Raw genomic sequence first — 24,482 nt, 5'->3', positions numbered from 1 at the left:
CGAGTGTTTGCAGCAGCACGCGTCCGAGCACTTCTTTTTTTCGAGGGACTTTCTAGCGTGCGGCGACGCGCGCCACCCTTACAATTCTATAACTGGTGGTGACTGGTGGAAGCGAAATTTCGATTTAGTGCCTGAATTTTATTGAACGAATTTTCAGAAATTCGAAAGTTCGAAAAAAAATAGAAGCACGAAGTTTACAAATTAATAACTCTGCATCAAGAACCGATATTGCGGTTCTGTAAACGGCATTCATTAGATCATTCTAAGCGGACAAATTCCGCATGTAAATTGTTATCTTACCTGAATTTGTTACGTTGTGTACAAAAGTTCTGCAAAAGCTGTATTTCCATATTACATTTTTTTTTTACAATCCTGTGTAGCGTATCATTTTTGACCGCTGTAGCTGTACTACGAGATGCAATTCACAGTGTGATGTCATTCTTCATTGCTGAGTTACAAAGTTGTATATGTGATAGTTTCCTTTTCTGAAAAGTTTTCATTTTGCCAATTTCTTGTAAAATATTCACAACCTAAATCAAAAAGTAAGAACCAACAGTCACTACATTTTAAGTTTCTCTTTTAAATGTTACATACCTCGTCATGTTTGGCGCTGTGGTTGCCGAGAAAAATGAATTCTCTTTTTACATGTATTTAGATAGGAGCACCCGAACTTCATCTTAATACACTGCTTTCTTAGCCATATTGGAAAAAGAGCAATATTTCTATACATACAACCTACCACTTTACTAAACTCGCTGGTTAGATTGTGATGAGTGTCACAAGAGAAGTTACCTTAGAACCAGACCCCCAATATTTTTTTTTATACCTGATCTATGCACTTCCTTTGACATAAAACAGTTATATACTACGGGGTTTGTTTAGTGGTTTGAATACTATACACTTCGTTTCATTAACGTCTAATCACAGCTTTTTTATGTGCAACCACTCAGCCAATAAATGTATATGCTCAATAATTTCATTCTCGATGTATTGCAGGAAAGCGTTAGCGAAAAAAAGATTTGTGCCTTCGGCGTATATGATTATGTTAGGTGTGGAAGGAATGCTTGGTAGGTCGTTTCTGTAGATATTAAATAAACAGCGACCAAGTATGGAAGCCTGCGGGACACCAGTCTTTCAGAAGTTATGAGCTAAACTGGTGAAATTAAACATATTGATACCATTCAGTCAAGTAACTTTTCCTTACCTAAAATGCTGTTACACGAATACCATAGCCAGAAAGTTTATGCAGGAGTATACCACGGTTCACACTACCTAAGACTTTACCAAGAATAAGCCAGTCTTGTATAATAATTTCTCAACGTTTTGTAATATTTTATGTTTGACATTTAAAAGCGCATGTTCACAAGACCTATTTTTGTGAAAACCACATTGTGCCTCACTAATTATAGCATACTTCCTCAGAAAACCTTCTAATCAAGTATTTATTACAGTTTCAAAATGCTTTGAATGATGCGGTGATATTGATATTGGTATGAAATTGTTTATCCTGCGGTCAGCACCTCTTTTGTGAAATCAGCAAACTCTGGCTATGTTAGGTTCGTTTGGGAAAATTCTAGATTCGAGCATTCTATTAAAAATGTGGGCTGGGACTTTCGAAATGATACCAGATACTTATTTTATCGGAATGTCAAAACACTGCCGAATGCTGCTCAGTATTGTTCTTAAATCTAGCGGTCACCTTCTTTACTTCCCCAGACCTTGTTGGAAATAGTGCTGTTTCGGTACAATATATGATGTTTCGTCTCGGTTTTCAATAGCGTCATTACTCCAACATTGAACAAAGGCCGTGGGTGCTTCAACTTTTGCAAGGGTGCCATTTAGGCGGAGATAGGGAGACTTTTCAAGTTGTCTTTCTTCACAGTCAGATTTATTACTCCCTACCAAATTTTCCTTGGATTGGTGTAAATAAGCGAGAATAATTTTTATGGTGTTTTCTGTCGCTTTTTTCAGTTCTGAATTTACTTGGTTTTGATGTTTCATAATTTCAGCGAATTGATTATATTTGGCATTTTATTAAAAGTATGGAATATTTTATTTTTATTGCAGGTTTTCTTTAAAAGCGCACCGTTCATCCACGGCTTTCTTACTTTCTGATATCGTTTAAAGCCATTGAGCTGTGGGGATGGGTATCGTAGCAAGCAACCAGTTTATCAAAAAATTAGTCGTATGCATTATTTGTATCGATATCTAGCAGTTCGGTTTCCTCACTAATAAGACAACTAAAGTATGTTAGCACAGTTGTGACAATGAGGCGATAAGAATATTGCCATTACACTCGAATTTTTGAGGGCACGGCATAAAGCACAACATAGAAAGATGATCGCTTCTGTCGACTGATATGACGCCCGCTCGTAAAGTACGGGTTTGCAGATTGGTGATACAAACAACTAGTTAAGTGGTGCTGCGTGCTGTCACAGGTTTGGGTAAGGCTATATTGTTGAAACATGCATACGAGTCTGGTAGTTGGTCAAATTCTCTAATAGGTGTGATGGTAGCCACAATATTTATATTCATGTCAGTTAGTATTGCGAACATTTTGCCTGTTCTGCACAGGTACAGTAGCAGCTTATCCATGCAAGAGATTAATTCCGTTTTAGTTCCACAAGGTGGTCTGACGACTACAGTAACTGTTTGTGTTTTAAGTTGGATGATAACGCATTCCATATTTTCATTGGTTAGCGAGAAATCTGTAATTACCTCCGAATCAAGGCCCTTCGTATAGATGCTTACCGATTTGCTATCGCAATCGATGCTTCGCCTTTCTGGCGAAACTGCGACACTTTTTTTTGAGGGGCCAGTAGCTCCCGTTGCATCTTATCGATGCTATCGGAAAGGGATCGATGACCTGGTAAAGAGCAGCAAATAGCCTTGCAGTTGAATGACCATGATAACTCAATCACATGCGGTAGTAGGAAATCCTATTCGTCCGTCTCTATGTTTTGGATATCTTGGGGGCAGTATGTACGCCGACCCCTTAAAGACCGAGCAATGATCAGCGTTTCTCACGACATTGTTTCGCTGCGCGTCCACGCCAACAGAATGCTGGCACCATGACTTCGTGAAATCCTGGATGTTCCGGCTGTTTGCCTCTCGCCAGCTCGACGCCGAGTGACGCAGAGCCAGCCAACGCGACGAGAAATGCTGATTCTTAACAGTATAGGGTGTAAGATCGCGAGACATAAGAAAAAAAGCTGCCTTCTCGGCCGAAGGCGAAGCATTGGTTGCGATAGCAACTTATTATACTGCTATACAAAGTAAGAATACAAGTAAGAATGCAAAGTAAGATGCTCATCGGCTGCATAAGCTGGTAAAATTCGTTATTAACTAAATTAATAAGCACGGTGTCACGCGTGCACAAGCAAACATGAACACATCTCACCCTATGACCGCGGAAACTCGTTGTCAAAACGTGGCAGTGAGGAAGCGCGGCAGCTACAGCGAATGAATTGACCTTCGTGATGTCTCTCTTCAAGGCGAACTAAGTGGCAAACCCTGTCGCCATCGCAGATGGCTTTCAAGAGAGGGGCCACGCACCTGCACACTTTCGAGCTACACGCAGCAGTCGCCAGAGGTAAACGTCCTCCCCCTTTCCCCCCGTTACGTTGCGCACGACGGAAGACGGCGCGGTTACTCCTCGCTTGCCTTTCTTGCGCGCGCATTGAGTCGCATCGTCGGCTCACCCTCGCACGCTTGCACTCGCACACACAGCACGTGGGGAAGACGTTATCGCCCTTGGGAATCATACGGAACTTGGCGGAGACGCGGGCGATGATGGCAGAAATGCGCCTGGAGTATCTACATGATTGCTGTTGCAATAAAATTAAAGTTACTTTCTGAGACTAGTGCGATTATCTGAGGCAACATCCGAATGCCCACCAAGCAGCAGGATGCGTTTGCCCGCTGCATAGGCCTTCAGCGCTTATCGCAGTCGCCGTTAGCAAGGTAATGACAATGTGATGCTACTGGTAGGCGAGTAATCTTGGAACGTATTTCCAGTTGTCGTAATATGGAAGAGAACCACAACTTATTTGAGAGGCTTATTTATGAAGCCACATCTACATGACTGAAAAATGGAGAAGCTAACAGCAACGCCGCTCGCGTCGCTCGTATTAAAGCTCGCCAATTTGCTAAATATCTGACGCTCTCGCCAGCATTGGAATATCGCGAGAGCGCATTGCGAGAGCCCGCAACGCGCGTGCAGCGCCAAATGCTGCAATTACGCAGTAAGCAGGTGCAGTGTTGATTATGCACTGTTGGTTCTAAAAGCGTCTAACAGACAGGTAAATGAAACAAAGACAGGCGGTAGGTTACGGAGCGCATTCCTTCAATACATTTAATTTAATGTACATGGTTTAGCGTATGGGAATACATACATCATGGAGACGTTGGCAGAAAGGAAGCCGGCTGGCGCCTCCTGTCAAATATGGCCAAGCCAAGTCAAACTATTAGCAAACGTCCTATCGCTTTTGTGCCCACTGATCTCGCCAGGCCTACAGTCGCCAGAATCGCCAAATTGCCTCAGAAATTTGGCATACTCCCACAACACGCGTTTCAGCTGAACTTAAAGGCAGTGGAAGCTTCTTTGAACAATTAGTGGCGAACAGCGACACCGCAAGTATGATGAAAATTTATGCTGAATTGGAGGCCACAGCTGGAGCCATGTTTGACATCGCTATTTCTAAGCGTCGTCCATAATGCGCGTTGAAGTGGTGTAACAAGGTACTTCAATGCATCGTACCTAAATCACAGAAGCGCAATAACGTTCGGAGCAGGCGCAGGCTGGATAACGTTTTTTGTTACGTACGTAATGCGTTTCTGTCTGCTTGCAATTATTATTCTAAAACTGCATTTAATTGCACTCCTGAAGAGCTTCAAACAGTGAGTCGAAGACACATAAAAAGATGCCTCTGTAATGCAAAAAAAAGCATGTGAAACTGTATTTTTTTTATTTTCGTTGATGACCACTGAATGAAACCTTCGCTCATTTAATCTCATTCATTCGCAATAATCTTGAGGGCAGCTGCTCGAGTGTCCATCCAAAGATCCATTACGCGTGAATGCTCTTCAAGCTGCTTTATCTTAGCTTCTAAGCGTCTCAGTTGATCTCGAGTAAAATACCGCCGCCACCCACCAACGTCACCCATCCTGACGTAGCTGAATTGCTTGCTGTTCTCCACAAAAATTCTGCTGTTGGCTGACATAATTCGCTCGGTTGCGTTGTACCAATCACTGTCGGCGTGACCTTGGGATTCAGGCGTAAGGATGTGCTTCATGTTGTCGCTCGCGCACCGATCCACAATGTCCTGCAGCAGTTCTTCCTGCTTTTCCAGCTCATCGCCATAACCATCACCTAGAAACCGAGCCAGTCTCAGTATCACACTTCCAGTATCCGTCTCGAGTTCCTCGTAGGTTACGAAGAACAGGTTGGGCTGGTCCCTCAAGGCGTAACCCGATGCAACGTGATCGAAGTAGCTTCCCTGGCCAGCACAGTCACCCTCCAGAAATGCGTCGAACAGTTCCTGGAAGGTTCCGTCCCGGAAGTGATAAATGTCAAAGGTAGTGATCATGTGGAAGGAAGAGACGCACAAGTCCCACGGGTTCCTTGCTACGTAAATGTACTTGGCGTGTTTGTTCATGGTGGTGGTGTTTAATGGCAGGTGGGTGGCAAACAAGCGCAGTGGAAGAGTAGGTTTCCACGCGTTGAACTCGACGACCCTTAGAACGCGCAAGTTGTGCATTAACTCGTCAAAACCGCTCACTGGTTCACCGCCTTTTAGAATCAACCGTATGATGCACATCATCCAGTGCGTACCACTCTTGGGGTACGTCGAGAGAACCAGGTCGCCTTTCTGGGCGCGGAACTCCAGGGCTGCTCTCAAGAGATCCGGGTCACAGTTTGGACTGCGCGGGATGCCGTCTATGATTTGAGTGTAAGGCTTCCTTCTTGACATTGCAAGAACTTCCCAGTGAGGTCGACTTCTGAAACGAAAAAAAAAACCCAAATTTCTATTAGCCATGCACGCGAAGAAAATGCGGCAGTGACAGCGGCGAAAAGTGACAAACCCACACAGAAGGGCGAATATAGCAAATACGTGAAAGATACGAAAGGCAACCTAGACAACCCCCGGAAGCCAAGTGCTAGTTTTGGTTTCAAGGAACGCGCGCTTTTATAGCGGTTGGCAGCTTCCTAAGATCGGGTGGAACGAACTAGGTGTGAATGTTCGCATTTCTTGCCATTCATAAGTTTTTTTAAAAACAAGAAAGTTTGGGTGAACGGCAAACAACGCTTCCTTTTCTTTAGCTGCCTCTAATTTCTCCTTTCTCCAATTTCAAATCAGGCGAAGCGCAAGAAGTGGTTGACTTCGTGCGTACGCCGAGCTTGCTTCGCTCACCCTTGCGAATCGTTCAGTGATATGCCAAGTCGTATCATGCTCGGTCATCAGCTTAAAAAACTTATGGGAGTTTTACGTTTCAAAACCACGATCTGATTATGAGGCACGCCGTAGTGGGGGGACTCCAGAAATTTGGAGCACCAGGGCTTCACTAACGGGCACCTAAATCTAAGTAAACAGGTGCGTTCGCCCCTGTCGAAATGCGGCCGCCGTGGACGGGAGTCGCAGGAAGCCACCAAAGCCACTAAGCAACCACTGCGTGCGATCAGCTTCGTTTATCATACCCAGGTTGAAGATGAGAAAAATAAGACAGGAGCTTGATCAGGCGTGGAAGGAACGAAAGACGCAGAAAACCAGGTCAACCGCGCATTGGACGAAGATGGCTAAATCGTGGCTTGTGTTGTTATAGCATCGGGATTTCCAGTTCTGCGAACTTTTTCATGTTTCATAATGTCAACAGGTAAGTAAAAGCATTTCATTCTATTTTCTGAGCAGTATTGATTTTGCATGAGTAAACCAGTTCTGTGCAAGCCTGAGGCGACTGACATAAGAGCTCTGTTACTCGACTCATTCGTCATGAAGCCGCGCATCTGCCGCCGATGAAATACTTTTAACGAAGGACAACAGTGCGCCTTTGTTGGGCTGTACACTTTGAGCACTCTTTGTCCACGTGTACTACCAAGGCTGAAGTAAAAAAAGAGAGAGAGCCGTGAAGTTTTATGAAGTTTTAAGAGCAATGACGGCAATACGATGCATGCACGTAATTCCTTGTTGCGTTCTGATGCGTCACTACTCGCCTCCACTGCGTGGAGGCCAGTTTCTTTTAGTACGAAATGTGTCAATAAAAAGAGAAACATTCAACCTTTATTTGTACTGGGTTGAGTTTTGGCTGACTGAGTTAGCGGCCAGTTTTAATTGATCCACATAACTACAGACGAACAAAATTAACGAATGATGGTGACACGAAGTTATTTTCTTTACGCTAGCTCCCGCTATATCTGTGCACTAGCTGAACTGTAGCCCTGAACTTACCTACAATTTAGGAATTTCTAGGCGACTACTTTCAAGAAAGGACAAAATGTAACAGTTTAACAGAGAATATTGGTAGTTAATGACGGTTTGTTATACAAATATTCCTCATTATTATTTATTGGCGTTTGTGTGAACGAGTGATGTGCCAGTGCGTCAATAATGAATTGAAGCTTCCAAGGTAAACGCTGCAGAAAAAAATTCACCGACGGTTACGACACTCCCTAATGCGAAGTTTAGGCGCAGCTCTATACGTGTTTTAATTTCGCGATATATTGGCTGGTGCGAACAATGTGTCTCGCGCAGCACATTCCAATGGGACCTAAGTGTGGCGCGACTGCCTCGCTAATCGGGAGATCGCGAGAGGCAGCTCGTGGGTGACGCGTGCGTGCGATTCACAGCATCCGGAAGACGGCGCGCTTCCTCCCCGCTTGCGAGATTGAGCAGCGATCGCCGGCTCACCCTCGCAAGCTTTCACTAGTGATGGCGATTATATCGCCATTGGACTTTGTACGGAACCTCACGGCGACGGCAGAAATGCTCCTGGGGTGTCGATATAACTGCTATCGCAATAGAAAGCGCTTCTTAAACACGGCCCCCTTCAGCGGGGTCTCCTCAGCGAGCTGGCCAATGTCGCCGCGGGCCCAGCGGACCTGCAAGAGAGCATGAACGCATTCCGCTGGCATGCGAAGCGGAAAAGGAGGCTTTCCGTGGCAACCCTCTTCCTCCTCTTGCTTGCGCGCTCTCTCCCTCAACCTTCTGACCTCATGAGTGACGACATGAAGGCATCGTTGTCATGAGCCAATAAAGGAAGAAAAAAAGAAGAAGAAAAAGCAGAATATAAGAAAAAAAGAAGAAGACACGAGGGGTCGGTGGCACAAATAAAGAAATAAGAAGATAGAAAATAAGAGCGTACGAATAAAATATTACAATATGAAAGCAGAAGCGCAAAAGTGCACGCGCAGCTACGTGGCCAATGGGAGAAGGGACACGTAGCAGAAGAGAGCGGCCCAGCTACGCTCGGGGACGAAGGCGAGGAGAAAGGGCTGGAGGCCGAAGAGGACGGGTGGATCACGGAGACGGCGGCGACCTAGTGGAAGCAGTTCTTTAGTTGCCGCGGCCACGACCCGCGAGCTGAGTGGACCTCCCACCGGAAGCCGCAGCTACAGGCTGACGGCGCCGCTTCGCGGATTCCCTGCGGCTACGATGCGCAGCTTGCGAAGTTGACCGGGCGATCCAGGCGCCTCGGTCACTCCAGCCTCCTGACCCCCTGACCAGGCCAACCGTTGACCCAACGTCGGACGCAGCGACGTCGAGTCTACGGCGCATCGATCGGCGGGCCCAACGACGTGTCGTCGGAAGGAGCGACGACGAGGTGACGTGGCCACGTCGATAGACTTTATGAAAATATTTGCAACTTCATAACACGTCATGTGCGAGGACTTAAGACAATATTTTCATTCAACTGGCTTTGTATATAGTTTGTCCTATGGTAGGGTTTTGCCATTGGGTTGGCAACGCGTGCTTTCTGGTTACATGTATTTTTCTTAAGCTCATGCCCCATAAAGGCTTTTTCTAAGTCAAACGTCCCTTGCGTCGTGTTTACCACCCTGAGTCCGTGACAATGGTTTTGTTTGTGAATTATTTCGAGTTGGATACCCAGCAGCCGCCAGCGGCAGAAACGGCGCTGGCGCAGCGTATCGGCATGCGACCGACCATCCAAGGGATCTATAGGGAGTTTCCGCACCCTGACCTAGATGTTATGCAGTAATTTGTCCTGACATTTTAACGCGACAGCGTTAAGGGCCCCGTGTCGCAGAACATCTGGCTTCGGCGTCTCGCGCCTACCATCGACTATCGTTTCGGCAAAAATCATTCTGAACCAAGGAAACTCAATCACACAGGACTTCCGTGTAGTGCAAAATGGTCACTGTACTAATTGATTTTCTCAACGTAAGATACATAATAAGAATCGTAAAGTTCAACTTACACGCAACCTACAGACATGATCACGTCGGATTGTAATTTGAATGCATGAGAAAACATAATAATGTCATGCGGCAAGTCAAACACAAGCCTCTTTTTCAGCGTTTCTACCATGCGTGGGCCGTCCACAGAGCGGTGACAAAGCGGCGAGCCCGGTACATAACAACACCTCCAGATGGCGCTCGCCTCCGACGCATCGTTTACCACATCGGCCAATGTCGCCGCGCGCCCAGCGGCCCTGCAAGAAAGCACTAACACTTCCCGCTGGCATGCGAAGCGAGAGAGGAGGCCCTCCGCGGCGGCCCTGGTCTCATGCCCAATTCAATTGAGAGAACAGGAGTAGAGCGATGCGCAGTGCGGAGTCGGGTGGCAGCGCAGTGAGAGCCGGAACACTCGACCCGCCACTGGAGTGCAGCGTACATGCGGAGAACAGGTCGGAGGGGGACGTGTGAGGAGGAATTCACGATGTGACGCAAACATTCGACGTCCCAGCATTCTCTGTGGGAGAGCGGCAAAGCACTTGTCACATGTTGTGATCGTCGGACGTTCACCGGTTCGCGGCATGATACAACATCCGTTGCCGCCTGCGAAGATTATCTGAAATCATGGGTTCTGAAGCTCAGCGCATCCTGCATCAGGGCAATTCAGCTGCCAAGAGGTCCGCCACTGGCCGCGTTAATATAATGCGGAAATTTCTTTTGAGCTAGGAAGAAAAAATGGGCACTTTAACGATCTCACCACCCTCGGAAGCTGAACAACGCACCTCCTCGTCGGAGTAGGAAGAGACAGTCGTTGCAATGTATGAGTCCACTTTTGGTCTTTCCTCCGGCAGCGAAAATACCTGTTGAGACATCGCTGCATACATATCGTAGTCATCATCATTGCTACTACTGTCGTCCATCGAACTGCAACTCGAATACGAAGTTCAGCTTCAGCAGCTTTCACTGCTGTCACCATCGAGCGTCTCGAGCACTTCACCGAGGCAAAGACGCTTTACTGCCACTCTGTTGTATTTGAGGAAAGAAAGAGCATGAACGAGAACCAGTTGGAAAAGGAGCTGGTGCTGACAAATTTCAACTGCACGGAAGCCCATGAGGACTATCGTAAGCGCACAGCCACAGGGCTTTACGGGGTTCCCATTACGCTTATTAATGAACTAGGACCAAAATAAGGAAGCTCCGTTGAAAACAGTTGAAAAAACATTAAACGATAGACGTTTACCAGACAGTTGGTGATAAAGTAGAATGAATTTAATTTATAAAAGTAAGGGGGAGGGAGAGAAAGATGCAATTCACGTATATAGAACATTGACTATTACTTCGATAATATACTAGTTACAAGGCAGGCAATTAAATTATTGCTGCTAGCATGGGCAAAGATTAATGGCATTTAAGGTTAATTTCAGAATGGCTTCAGTATAGGTAGGCGTCTGGATGATAATATATTTGTCCTTACTTAGTGTATAGAAATTTACAGAGTAGAAAAAATACTGTTATATGTGGCCTTTTTAGACATTACACGAGTGTATGATAACGTAGAGAGCAACATCTTGTGGGATATTCTGGAAGGAGAAGGCTTTGGCAACGATTGTCTAAAGCTTTTGAGAGATATTTACCTAGAAAATACCGTTCGCGTTGAATAGAAAAGGATGACGAGCGAGGAGAAAGTTGATATCAACAAGGCACTTAGGCAGGAGTGCCCTTTATCCCCACTGCTGTTTCTGATGTACGTGGCGAGTATTGAGAGGGCGCTAGAAGGAAGTAATATTGGATTTATACTCTTATACAAACAGGCAGGTACAGTAGTAGAGCAGCAGCTTCCAGGTTTATTTTATACGGACGACGTTTTGTTGCTAGCTAACAAGCAAAGTGATACGCAACGCCTGGCTTATATATGTGGACAAGAAGACTGGAATTTAGGTCTGAATTTCAGGGTTAAAAATCAAGCGTTGTGATATTCAATGTTGCGGCAATAGATCGAATTCATCGGCTTGGTATATGAAAACCAGATGTCAAGACTTATATTACACCGGTCATTTTTATGTTGCATGACTACTGAGACAAAGCGAAAATCCTTCAAAATTGAAAGAAGCTGAAAAATACCAGGTATTCTATTGGTGAAGATTTTTCACGCAATGTTCGCGACATAAGGAAAAAGCTTTGGAATAAAACTAAAGAAAATCGAGACCGGAAAGGGAAGGTAATGTTAATTAACGATAAAGTTCGCATAGCTGGCTGCCTTTTTACATGAGACGCAGACAGCGACGATATGGTTGAGTTAAAACGAAGAAACGACGAAAAATCCAGGTGAGACCGCAGAACAACGCGATCTTACCAAAAGTAACCCTTCTGAACTTAAACGTGCGAAGTCTTGTTAATAAAGTGAAAAGCCTGGGAGCTTTATTGATAGCACTGAGTCCGGATGTGGTCACTATATCCGAAACGCCGCTTCACTCTAAGGTCTCAGATAATGAAGTTGTTCCGCCAGGTTATAATATTCTGCGCAAAGATAGAGCATCGAGAGGCGGGGGTGTGGCTATTATCTTGAGGGATGGTTTATCTTTCATGCCTATGCCTGATGCACCGAACGTCGAAAATATTTGGTGCAAACTAAACATAGAAGGATACATCCTGCACGTAGGCGCTGTCTATAGGCCACCAAACGCTGATCGAGAGTACCTGGTTCCCTTACTCGATTACATGCACCGGCACATATCAGGTGACAAAATTATTTTCTCTGGGGACTTTAATATTTCGGAATCGGACTGGAGCTCTCGAATCCCGAGATCACTTTATAATAATGTTCTCTCGGACATAATATTTGCATTTAACTTGAATCAACTGGTCCACACACCTACTCGCTTTCAAGGGTCGTCCAGCTCGATACTCGATTTGGTTTTCGTTAGTGATTATTTTTCATCAACCGCAATAGATACTTAAATACTAGAAGGTTTGTCAGACGATAAGCTTGTGTTGTGCACTCTGCCTTTCCCTGTTCCTATGGCTGTCAAAAAAGATAGTTCGCCGATATTGGCATTTCGAAAGGCAAATGACGCAGCCATTATAACATATCTTGTTCATGAATACGCCAATTTTCTTGAACTGTGTATGGATGATTCGTCAACCATTGATCAGGTATGGGCATGTTTTAAGGTTAATGTCAGGCATTGCATTGACAAGTTCCTTCCCACCATAGCAAAATCCACAAAGAAAAAGAATCCATGGATAACACGTGATGCTATTCACCTCAAGCGTAAAATCAAAAGACTGAGAAAATCAGACAATACGCCCGGTTTCAAACTACCTTACTCACCTACACTCTCTAACTAGCCTATTAAAAAGTACAATTAGGACTGATAAACTGGCTTCTTGTAATAGTACACTTAATAGTTTCATTAAACCAGCATTCAGCAAAACGTGGAGATACCTAAGTTCCCAACTCACAAACAGCAAGACAAAATCCACCGAAGGAATTGACGCTGACACCTTCAACATTCACTTTCAGTCAGTGTTCACACATGACAACGACTGCTCTGACCTTGCCCTCGAATTCGAATGTAAGGCCACGCTGACAAGTACTCCACTAATATCCGAGGCAGGAGTGCTTATGATGTGGTTAAACATGGATGATAAGAAATGTGATGGACCAGATAGAATCCCGAACAAATTTCTCAAGCGGTATGTCGAGCCTATAAGTAAATACCTCTGCTTGATTTTTAAAAACAAAATCAATTGATGAGTGTAGCCTTCCTACTGAGTGGAAACTAGCGAAAATAATTCCGGTGCATAAATCTGGCAATGTTTTATTGGCAGCTAATTATCGACCACTATCACTGACATGTACATGCTGCAAATTACTGGAGCACATCATTTTGAAATTTCTGACAAATTTTGTCGAAGTCAATAACATACTCCACAGAAGCCAACATGGATTTCGTAGTGGCTTGTCAACTGCTACGAACTAGTAGAAATTATGCATGATTTTGCACAAAGCCTCGACAATCAGTCGCAAATTGATGTCCTTTTCTTAGATCTATCGAATGCTTTTGACCGAGTCTCTCATACTAACCTCCACTTTAAAATTAAAACGATATTTGGCGATGGACCACTGGTACGATGGATTCATAATTACCTCTCTGATCGTTATCAATTTTTGCAATACGACGATCATGCCTCCAAGTTAGTACCTGTTCTTTCAGGAGTACCTCAAAGTACAGTTTTAGTCCCGCTGTTGTTTCTACTTTTCATTAATGACATATCAAATTAAACTGATGTAAAAATGCGACTATTTGCGGATGACTGCGTGCTATACCAAGAAATAAAAGGCTCTAATGACCAGGAAAATCTTAACGCTCTAGGAAAATTGCAGAGTGGTGTTATAAATGGCAGATGGTAATTAATTTCGAAAAAAGGGTCTCTATGTCCATTACAAAGAAAAAGCATAAATTAGATTACGTATACTCTTGCAATAACATGAATATCGGTAGTGTGACTGAATATCGGAACTTGGGTGTAGTCATCACTTCTGACTTAAACTGGACTACGCCTGTTCAAAGCATAGCTAGCAAATCAATGAGCAAGTTGTTTTTTCTTAAAAGGGCCCTTCGCCATTCCACATCTGATGCAAAACTTCTAGCTTACGCCACCTTTATCCGTCCGGTCTTAGAATACGCTAACATAGCTTGCTTGCCCCACACCAAAAACAGCGTTAAAACACTCGAAATGGTTCAAAGGAAAGCCGTGCGCTTTATCTTCAACTGCTATGGACGCATGCATTCACCCACAGATCTTTTACGCACGTCTGGGCTTCACACGTTGTCCAGCCTTGCTAAATTACACCGTCTAAAGTTTTTGTATTTACTGCTTAATAATGCATAAAAGATGTCTCCCACAGATTTTGCTTGTATAAACACTACAAGACTAACACGTCACAAGCATGCACTCACCCTTGAAGAATATTTCTGTCACAGTAATACTTTCCGCTATTCTTTTTTTCCACAAGTTGTCCGAGATTGGAATCGCTTGCATCCATCAGTCACGGCCCAGAGCACCATAGACAAATTTAGTACCCTCGCTGAGAGCTCTGTGCTTACTTTCCTCTCAGCATAACCTTGTTCATATTCTTATATTACAGTGTTCCTCTCAGTGTGATTATTGTATTCAAGTGCCATTATTAGTTTTATTTATTATTGCCATGTGTATTTCATGGTTTGCCTGTATTTTTGACTCTTATATATATATATATATATATATATATATATATATATATATATATATATTAGCACTGATCCTGCATTTGTATGTTTTGCCCCCTCCTGTAAAAAATACCAAGAAGGGATTGACAGTATTCCGAAATAAACAAAGATAACAGTGGACAGACAGGGTCAATAGAGAGCCAGGAAAAACCTCGCTTGAAAGTATATAGATACATTGTTATATCGATAAACGAAGGCAATTGATATAAATGGAAACACAGAGAAAAAAACAATAACAGTGAACAGGAAGAGAAATCCAGCCATAATGAAGCACAGAGCCCTATGGGGATACAATACTTACGAGGTGCTCCGGGGTTAGTGGAAAGGTATAATGGTTCCAGGACTTAGTTTTGGAAATGTGGTTGTTTGCTTTAAATAAGGGGTACCATCAGGACTCGATGGGAGCCAAAGGTCAATGGGATGCCTCACATTGGGCGCTCACAGTAAGATTACAAATGAAGCTGTGCAGGGTAATATGGGCCGGACAACTTTTGATGTGAAGGAAGCTCACAGCAAAATTGATTATGAAAAACCACTGAGGAATATGGAAACAAGTAAATGGGCTGGGAGAGTGTTCGTGTATTTGTACAGGAATAACATTGATTCACAGTCGAGGAAAGGAACGAGAAGAACTAGGAAGCTTACCGGCAAGTATACGACTTGTATGGTGAACAATACAGCAACAAAAACGCCAAGCGGAAAGTCAGAGAGGGTGAGATAATCTCATGGGTGGCGGCAATTGAAAAGAAAGCTGCTCTGAGTAACTACTTACGATGAAAAAACTAAATCAGAAAGCAAACTATTCGTGATAACTCAAAGGGAAGCTCTTCACTTTTCGAAGCTAGATCAGGATGCCTTAGAACGCGCACTTTTAAAGCCAGATACAACAAGGAAGAAGAAGCAGAGCTAGGGAAACGATGGAGCATGTTTTATTAGAATGTGAGGATATCTGTCCAGCGGTCGTTTTAGGCACCTGTGACTTCCTTGAAGCCCTTGGGCTCAGCGAGAGCAGGGGTGAAGTAAACATGTTCATAGTAGAAATTAATAAGAGGCGATGGGAGGATTCGTTAAAGAAAAGTAGCGAAACGACAAACAACGGAGGCGTACAAAAACAAAGTTCGCAATAGGGGTTCAGAAAGGTTGGATATGAAAATTTATCCTGTGTTTTCTTCATTTATTTTTCTTTTCTAACATAGGTAGGACATTAGACAATATCGTAACAAGAGCTTGGTGGCACAACAAACCACCCTGTTCCAAAGGGGATGCTCATACCATCCATCCATCCATCCATCCATCCATCCATCCATCCATCCATCCATCCATCCATTCATCCATCTCATGTATTCAATGAAAACGGTAAGCATACAATGTCAATTCAGGGCCAGGAAATACCGCGGTTAAAAGAACATAAATATCTTAGTGTTGTGGCAGAATGACGTCAAGGCCATACCCCTTGTTCGTACCTAGATAAACAGCGCGCGTTTTGGGAATGAAGCCATTCCTATTCCTGCTATCTGAGTAGTGTTTGTATGCATGCTACAACAAGTGGCGACGAGGTGGGTTCCGAAGCCTAGGCCGAGATTGCGCAGTACAAGAATAATGGCGAAGTTTTTGGATTTTGAGCCTTTCCTCGATCATGGCGAAGAATATTTCATGTCTTATGTTGAAAGACTTGACCACTACTGGAAAGTGACCCAAAACAAAGATGACAGCCTGAAGAAATCTGCCTTTATAATGGCCATTGGTAAACGCCCCTACAAAACGATGAAGGACCTGTTGCTACCAGCGAAGCCAGAAGACAAATCATTCGATGAAATCATCGCAGTCCAGAGAGAACACTACTCTCCGGGAAGCAAAGTTATCGCCAAAAGGTTCAAGTTTAATCGCCGCTACCAGATGGAAGGTGAGACAATTTCCGCATTTGCAGTGGAACTACGCCATATGGCAGCAAGATGCGATTTTGAGCCGTTCCTGAACGATGCTCTTCGAGACAGCTTCGTGGCTGGCCTCAGTGACGCTTTGATTCAAGCCAGGCTTCTGAAGAAAAAGGAGCTAAGCTTCGAAACGGCGTATGACCTAGCAAGAAGCGGGGAACTGGCTGCGAAAGAATTCAAAAGCTTCCGCCCAACCTCTGACAAAACTTCTCTCGATGAAGGCGTCCACGTCATTCAGAAGGGTCAACAAAGAAAAAAGGCGAGGACTACGGTGGGTCCTGCAGCCGGTAACCCTTGTTACCGGTGTGCGGAGCCACACGATGCTGGAGACTGTCCATATCTAAAGGCAACGTGTCATTATTGCAAAATGACCGGTCATCTGGCTCGGGCGTTCAAGAAAAAAAAACGAGAAGCGGTTAATGCATTCAACGACAACGATGAAGTGGAAGAGTTACAACTTTTTCACGTACGGCAAAGTGGACCGACGACTCGACCTTACCGAGTGCAAGTGCACATTGCAGGTACGCCGGTGGAGATGCAGATAGACACTGGAGCCGCTGTCTGCATTATTAGCGAGAGCGTCTTTTCATCCCTGTCTTGTTTACAGCCGCCAGTCAAAACACGACTGCAACTTAGACCACACGGAGGCGCACCAGTGGAAATTGTAGGGCAAGCGGAAGTGCCTGTGGTCTACCGAGAACAACGCAAGACGTTGCCTGTCGTGGTTGTACCTGGAAGGAAGCGTCACTACTGGGACGTGACTGGCTTGCAGAACTGAGGATTGACTGGAAGAGCGTATTCACGGTGCAGACAGACGGAATGGTGGAGGAGCTGCTGCGCAAGTATAGCGACGTTTTTTCTACGGAGGTAGGACTAATAAAAGGACAGCTGGTCCTAAAGGAAGACGCCAGACCAGTTTTCTGTAAGGCCTCACCGGTTCCCTTTTCTCTGCGGAAAGCAGTCGAAGAAATTCGACAGCTCGAGCGGAACGGGGTCCTGGTTCCCGTGCCACAAAGCGACTGGGCTACACCAGTCGTCGTCGTCCCTAAAGTAGACAAGAAGGTGAGGCTGTGTGGAGACTTCAAAATTACCTTAAATCCTTGCATAATGACGGAGCATTATCCATTACCCTTAGTAGGAGACATATTTGCAGTAATGGCGGAAGGCAAGGTCTTCACGGTCTTAGACCTGACCACTGCATGCCAACAAATATAAGTGCGCCCTGACTCTCAAAAGCTGTTGACGCTTAACACGCACATCGGCTTATTTCAGTGCCTGCGCATGCCATATGGAATTTCCAGTGCCTCAGCCATATTCCAGTCGGTGTAGGATCAAGTATTAAAAGGCGTGAAGGGCGTTGCCTGCTATCTCGATGTCCTCATCACGGGAGCGTCTGAAAGGGAATGTTTCGAACGCGTTGAAGCCGTCCTTACTCGGTTCCGGGAGCACGACGTTCGGCTCAAGCAAGAGAAATGTAAGTTTTTCAATGACTCTGTCACCTATCTGGGGCATCTTATTAACGCAAGTGGAATTAAGCCGTGCACGGAAAAGGTTGAAGCTGTTAGGAATGCGCCAGCTCCAAGCAATGAATCAGAACTAAGAGCGTACCTTGGCATGCTATCATTTTACTCAAAGTTCATCCCCAACATGTCCACACAGCTGAAACCCCTATATCAATTAGTGAAGGGAACTCGGCAGTGGCAGTCGCCCAAAGACGCAGAAGAGTGCTTCCGGAGGAGCAAGCGTTGGTTGACGAGTGACAGTGTCTTAACCTTCTACAATTCGGAGAAGTCAATAGGCCTTGTAGCAGACGCGTCTGCATACGGAGTGGGGGCGGTGCTCTTCCACGAAATCGAAGGAAATAAAAAACTGATAGCGTACGCTTCGCGAACACTAAGTAAAGCAGAGACTGGGTACTCCCAAATAGAAAAAGAAGCGCTGGCCGTGGTGTTCGCTATCAAACCATTTCATACATATATTTATGGACGAGAGTTCACTATATACTCGGATCACCTGTCATTAAATGGCTTACTCGGACAGAACAAGCCCATTCCAGCACCGAATGCAGCGCTGGATGCTACTACGTGCGACCTACCGTTACAGATGGGTATATAGGAAAGAGAAGGCTCTCGCTAATGCAGACGCATTATCGCCGCTTCCGCTAAAGAACAAAGCTAACGTCAGTGACTAGGTACAGTTTCTCTCGGCAACAGACGAACTTCCGTTATCAGCTGAAGATATTCGGAAAGCAACAAAGAAGGACCCAGTCCTATCGAAGGTCCACTTTTTCACATTAAATAGATGGCCAGCAAAAGTTGCCGATGAAAATTTTGCGCCGTACATTACTAGACGCCATGAACAATCGCTGGATCGAGACTGCGTGACCTGGGGCAATCGCGTAATTGTGCCACGTGCGCTTGTTACGCCGGTTTTAAAATTGCTGCATGAAGGACATCAAGGTGCGACTAGAATGAAAATGCTTGCGAGGAGCCATGTGTGGTGGCCCCGGCAAACTTCGGACATAGAAGACACTGTCCAGAGCTGTGCAGTCTGTCAATTTAAGCAAAACACGCCGTCCCAGGTAGACTTCACTCCTTGGATCCATGCAAGCAAACGATGGGAAAGAGTGCACTTGGACTTCGCTTTTGCAAACTTATGCTGGTTACTAGTCCTGATAGATCCTTATTCCAAATTGGCCGAAGTTGTGTGCATGAAAACAACTACAGCGGAAGCAACTGTGCAAGAGCTGCGAAGCATATTTGCGAGTTTCGGTCTACCGGAAATGGTCGTCACAGACAATGGACCACAGTTCACGTCTGCTCAGTTCTCAACATTCCTTGCCTCCAATGGCAAAGAACCTCGCTTAGCAAACTCAACACTTCAAAAAATGCACACCTGGAGCATAGCAAATTCACTTGAAATTAATACCAAAAAACAAAATCAGTTTTATTCACACCTTGTCAAAAACCAGTTAACCATTCGCTTGATCTGTACCTAGGGAGTGAAAAAATAGCTGTTGTGAGTGAGGTTAAAACACTAGGAGTTATTTTCACCGAACACTTAAGCTGGGATGCTCATGTACAGCGTGTATGGGCAAGTCTGTCACGAGCGTGCGGTGTGCTTTCTAGGCTTCGTCATGTACTGACGGACAAGAATAAATTATTGCTTTATAACGCTCTCTTTGCAACTCACATTAACTACTGTACTCTTATATGGGGAACTACTTCATGTAGGAACATTCAGAAGATTTGTACTCTACAGATAAGGGCACTGCGTCATATAGCGAATGTAGTACACGATGCGCATACAAAGGATCTGTTTCTAAAATATGGCATACTTCCATTTCTACTACTGTATGACTTTACTCTACTATTAAAATACAAAAGCAGCCTTAAGCAAAACGAAACCACCTTTCTTGCTTTATGCACCTTAACAAAATCATCCGACATACCGTATACGCTCAGAAATAAAAGCACTTGGCTGACTCCCTTTTGAAGAACATGTCATGGAAGAAACAGGTTAAAATCACGCTTAGCTACCCTTTTAGGTGACCTGGAAAAAGACAATATCAACATATATAAGTTAACCGCGAAAAATGGAAAACGTTTCTACTAAATCGCTGGTGCTCTTAAATACATATAGACTGTTCGTTGACTGTATGATTAGACTACTATATCGAATTGAAATATTTATGTTGTACTTTTGTTCAATTTTCTTGTAGAGAGGTTTCTCATTATTTTGCTTCATGTGGCTAGCGTTTTCTGTAGACTGCTGTTCTGTGGGCTCCTGTTCATTATATATTTTTCAATGACATACTATAACAGAGCAGTCGCTACAGATATCGGAGTATTTTATATGATGTGCTTTGAATCTTTTTTTCCCCATTCTTTTACATGACCATTTGAAATCTGTAAATATTTTTTTTCACTCAAATGTATTTTCTGTCCCTTCTTTCTGCCAGGTAATGGGGTAAGCACCCAGTGAAGCCACAGCTTAGCAGCTTTTTGTGCTTCCCCTAGCATTCTTCTCTATGTACAAGAGAAATGCTGAAATTGACTTCATTTCACCTTACTTGAGAGTCTGCTATTAGACTTTGTTGGCTGTCATCAGCCAATTTTTTCTTTCTCCACTGCGCTTTAAAAGCCTCTGCCAGCGTTCTCTAATTACCCCTGTCTTGCGCTAGCTCATTCTAACTTGCCCCTGCGAATTTCCTGATTTCGTACCCACACCTCATTTTCTGCCGTCTACCGACGCGCCATCCTGCCCTTCATAGCCATTCGGTCACTCTGTTGGTCCATTGGTTATCTGCACTACTCAATACATGACCTGCTAAGCTCCATTTTTTTCTCCTAATGTCAACTATACCAATGGCTATCCCCGCTGGCTCTCTGATCCACACCGCCCTCTTCCTGTCTGTTAAAGTTACGCCTAGCACTTTAATGCGAAAGTAATATATGCCCCATTACGCGAAAATCCGGCGTTGGCGTCGGCAGCATGACCGAAAGATCGTACCACAAATAGCCGACGGCGCGACGAGTAAAAACATGTCAAGAATGCTTGGATTAACGTCAAATTTATCAGGCAGGTTTCTGTAAACAAAATCAATTACTACAATTGAAAATAAAACTTTGTTCATTTGGGTCTGGGCGGGAATCGAGCCCGGGCCCCCGCTGCGCGTGACGATCACCCTTCCCCAACGCCACGGTCACTCTTCAGTTATGATTGGCTAACGTTTTGCTTACAGCATGCGTCATTGCACACATGACGTCACTGCCTCCGTCACTGCCTCCCACCTGTCATTTGCTCTTCGAATGTCATTGGTGCTCTGTCTACTGCGACGCCTTCTCGACGCCAAATCTTGAGAGCATCAAATGAGGGGCAGCTACTGCGTGCGTCATTGCACACGTCACGTCGCTGCCTTCCAAGCGTCACTTGCTGTTCGGATTTTATCAGCGCTATATCTACTGGGATGCACTTCGAAGCGTCCGCCTTAGCGGCATATCTGAAACCTGGGGCGCGATCGGAGATATTCTGTTCGATACGCGTTCTGTTCAGTTGCTGCAACGTCACAAAGTTGCAGTATGCAAAATTTGTGACAGCGGGGCGGAGAGAGCAGCCAATCAGGAAGCGGTCACCTCCCCGGAAGTTTACCTCCGTCGTTTGTCGTCTGCTTGCAAACAGCATACTACAAAGCCAAATGGTTCTCTTCTTCCAATTGAATGAATTCTTTGTCTAAAAAAACGTATTTTTTCTTCTCAAGCCCAAACACGTTTTCAAATAGCAGTACGTGTGACTACTGCAATTTATAACTATTAGGTTCTTTGCGTCGTCCCTAGGTGGTGTCGCGCACAGCGAGAAGGAAAAAGAAAAAAAAAACGACGGGAAGAGTGGCGCACTTTTCAAGAGGCAGCCACAACATCCCAGTGGCTCGCTGGCACCGATGATGTTGTCGATTTCTCTGTACAACCAACGAATTATTTGTTTCGAGAAACAAAAGCGACGCCGGAATTCACTTTCTGCCATTTCTTCAAACGCGTTTCGCACCCCCACCCACTCTCCTCCTTCCTCTAGAAACGCCAGCGAAACAACCGAAGTTTACAACGGAAGCGCCATTTTCTAGAATTAAACTATGGATCGGATTCAAACGTGCCATTCGTGCCATTCCGCAGCCGAAAAGGCCGCCTGTTGGATCCAATCCAATCCACCAGACGCGCCATGCGAAGCCGTATGATCGCTCCAAACTTCTCAACTCCCGTCGCGTTCGGACGAAATGCTCAGTGGGCGGATGATTGACAGGAGCGTGTCGTCATTTCGACGTCACCAAAAACGGGGCGGCGCCCCGCGGCTGGCGACGTCGGCGCGGAGTAGGCCAATCGCGCGCGCCGGTAACCGAACGAACGCGCCGAACAACCATCTCCGATCGCACCCCTGGTCGCCCACGGAGGCACGCCGCAGAAGACGAAGCAAGGAAACACAACAAGGAATGCCGTGCAAGTTTACAACGTGTGCGACGACATACGAATGAGTGAATGCCTAAGCGAAAGCATTTCCCCAAAGCGACTCCCACACGTAGGCAGTCTCATGTCTCTCTGCCAAATTTTTTTGTTGCGTCACTCCTTGTGCCATCCTGAACTTGTTCTCGAGCTTATTTGCTAACCTCCAAGGTTCTGCCCCTTATGTTAGCAAGCATCGTTAGAATGCAATGATTGTAAACTTTTCAATGGCAGTGGCAAACTCGCAGCGAAAATTTGGTAATGCTTCCCATGTACACTGCAACCCACTTTTATTCTTCCTGCGAATTACCGTCTTATGATCAGGGTCCCCTGTGAGTAATTGGCCAAGATAATAGTACGCCTGCACAGCAATTTAAATTATTATTTTTGTGCCCTCATGTATTTAATTACCAACTATGAATTACCCACTTTAAAGCATTGATTTAAAGGCAAAATATTTAATGTTGCAGTTTTACAGTTCATTGAAAAATTTCCAAATCATTTATTTCTGTGAAAATAACTGATGCGGTTTTCATTTTTTCTGGGTGTTATGACAGCGCGCCAGGTTTGAAACAGCACAACGTGACTAGGTGCTCACTCGTGCGACGTTAGTGCCCTCAAGCGTGCCGTGAATGAATGATTGGTGCTGCACGTAGACCGAAGAAACGAACAGACCTAGAGCAAGAAAGGCGGATCGAAAACCGTGGTGTTGGCTTCCACTTTTGCCGAGATCTGCTGTCGTTTGAAGCGACGGGATATGCGATAAATAACGCACGGCACTTCTTGAGGCTTCTTAGAAGGCTATGAGGCTTTGGCGGCGGATGGCGATGTATCGGATGTGTGGTTGTCACCTTTTATTTTATTTCCTTGCCTATTCATGCTTTCTGTATGCGCATGGCATCAAGGTTTCGTTAGTAGCATCGTGGTCACGCGGTATTTTTGTTTAGGTCTTGCGTGCTTTCCTTGCATCCCTGTAAAATAAAACCACAGCAGCTATCATCAAGGAAACAAAATTATTTGGATATTCCTCCATATGCTCTACACTTTCTACATTAAAGGTTTTGCGTTAAGATCAATGCTTTAAACATTGGTTACTTCTTGTTAATATAATTCCCTGAGCTCAGAGCAAAAATACCTTGACTTTCGCAAGAGAACAGCCAAAAGTAGTCAGTTGATTGCATCCTCTTAATTAAAACGTGATCTTTTAAAGCTTGGCCCGACTTGACTGAAGTGCCCTGTATACTAATTCATAAGAAAGGAGACGGTAGCTTGATTTCAGTACAGTATAAAGCATTCACTAAATAACCTTTATTAGAATCAGTGCAGCACTTGGCTACAATCAACCAAGAAGACAGACCGGCTAAAGGAAAGGATATTCTACAACGGATCACGTCCATGTCATTCATCAGGTAATTGAGAAATCTGTGGAGTATAATAAACTTCTCTCTATAGCTTTGATAGAATATGAATAATAATCTGATCCTGTAGAGATACCAGTAGTCGTGGAGGTATAGCGTCATCAAGGAGGCGACATGGCACACGAGAATACCTTGGGAAATACCGACAGATTCCACAGCTACCTTACTTGTCCACAAGAAAAGTAGAACATTATTTATGAAGAAAAGGGCCAGACAAGGAGACAGTCTCTGCAAGGCTGATTGGTACAGTATTAAAAAAAAAACGACAGAACTCGTCTAACGATGATGTCGATAGTAAGGCAGGAGACGCATGGTCCGATATTGGGTGTGATCCTTCGCATGGCGTGTCGGATGCGTCTATGCGATCAGCATATACGTATTTCCACAAGGCCGCGTGCAGAGTGTAGGCTCCGCAAACAACCGCCGATGGTGAGAAGCAGGCCGACCTAGCTCGC

The 24,482-nt window shown here is 44.7% G+C and overlaps 2 protein-coding genes across 2 annotated transcripts in view; one reads left to right on the top strand and one right to left on the bottom strand.

Moving 5' to 3' along the window:
* Positions 1–4,955: 4,955 nt before the first annotated feature.
* The window catches only part of LOC139051571 (sulfotransferase 1B1-like), a 143,063-nt gene continuing 123,536 nt past the window's right edge, over positions 4,956–24,482 (bottom strand). Inside the window, exon 2 of the mRNA XM_070528536.1 lies at positions 4,956–6,000. Within this exon, the coding sequence (XP_070384637.1) occupies positions 5,013–5,972 (960 nt within the window). The 5' untranslated portion in view covers positions 5,973–6,000 and the 3' untranslated portion in view covers positions 4,956–5,012. The remainder of the gene's footprint in view (positions 6,001–24,482) is intronic.
* Positions 6,757–24,482, top strand: part of LOC139051570 (biotin biosynthesis bifunctional protein BioHC-like) — a 162,864-nt gene continuing 145,138 nt past the window's right edge. The window contains exon 1 of the mRNA XM_070528534.1: positions 6,757–6,873. Coding sequence (XP_070384635.1) covers positions 6,854–6,873 — 20 coding nt within the window. The 5' untranslated portion in view covers positions 6,757–6,853. The remainder of the gene's footprint in view (positions 6,874–24,482) is intronic.

Source organism: Dermacentor albipictus, unplaced genomic scaffold, assembly GCF_038994185.2.
Source record: "Dermacentor albipictus isolate Rhodes 1998 colony unplaced genomic scaffold, USDA_Dalb.pri_finalv2 scaffold_12, whole genome shotgun sequence".
Classification (NCBI taxonomy): domain Eukaryota; kingdom Metazoa; phylum Arthropoda; class Arachnida; order Ixodida; family Ixodidae; genus Dermacentor; species Dermacentor albipictus.
The sequence above is the reverse complement of the archived record's forward strand: the minus strand, read 5'-3'. Positions and strand labels throughout refer to the sequence as shown.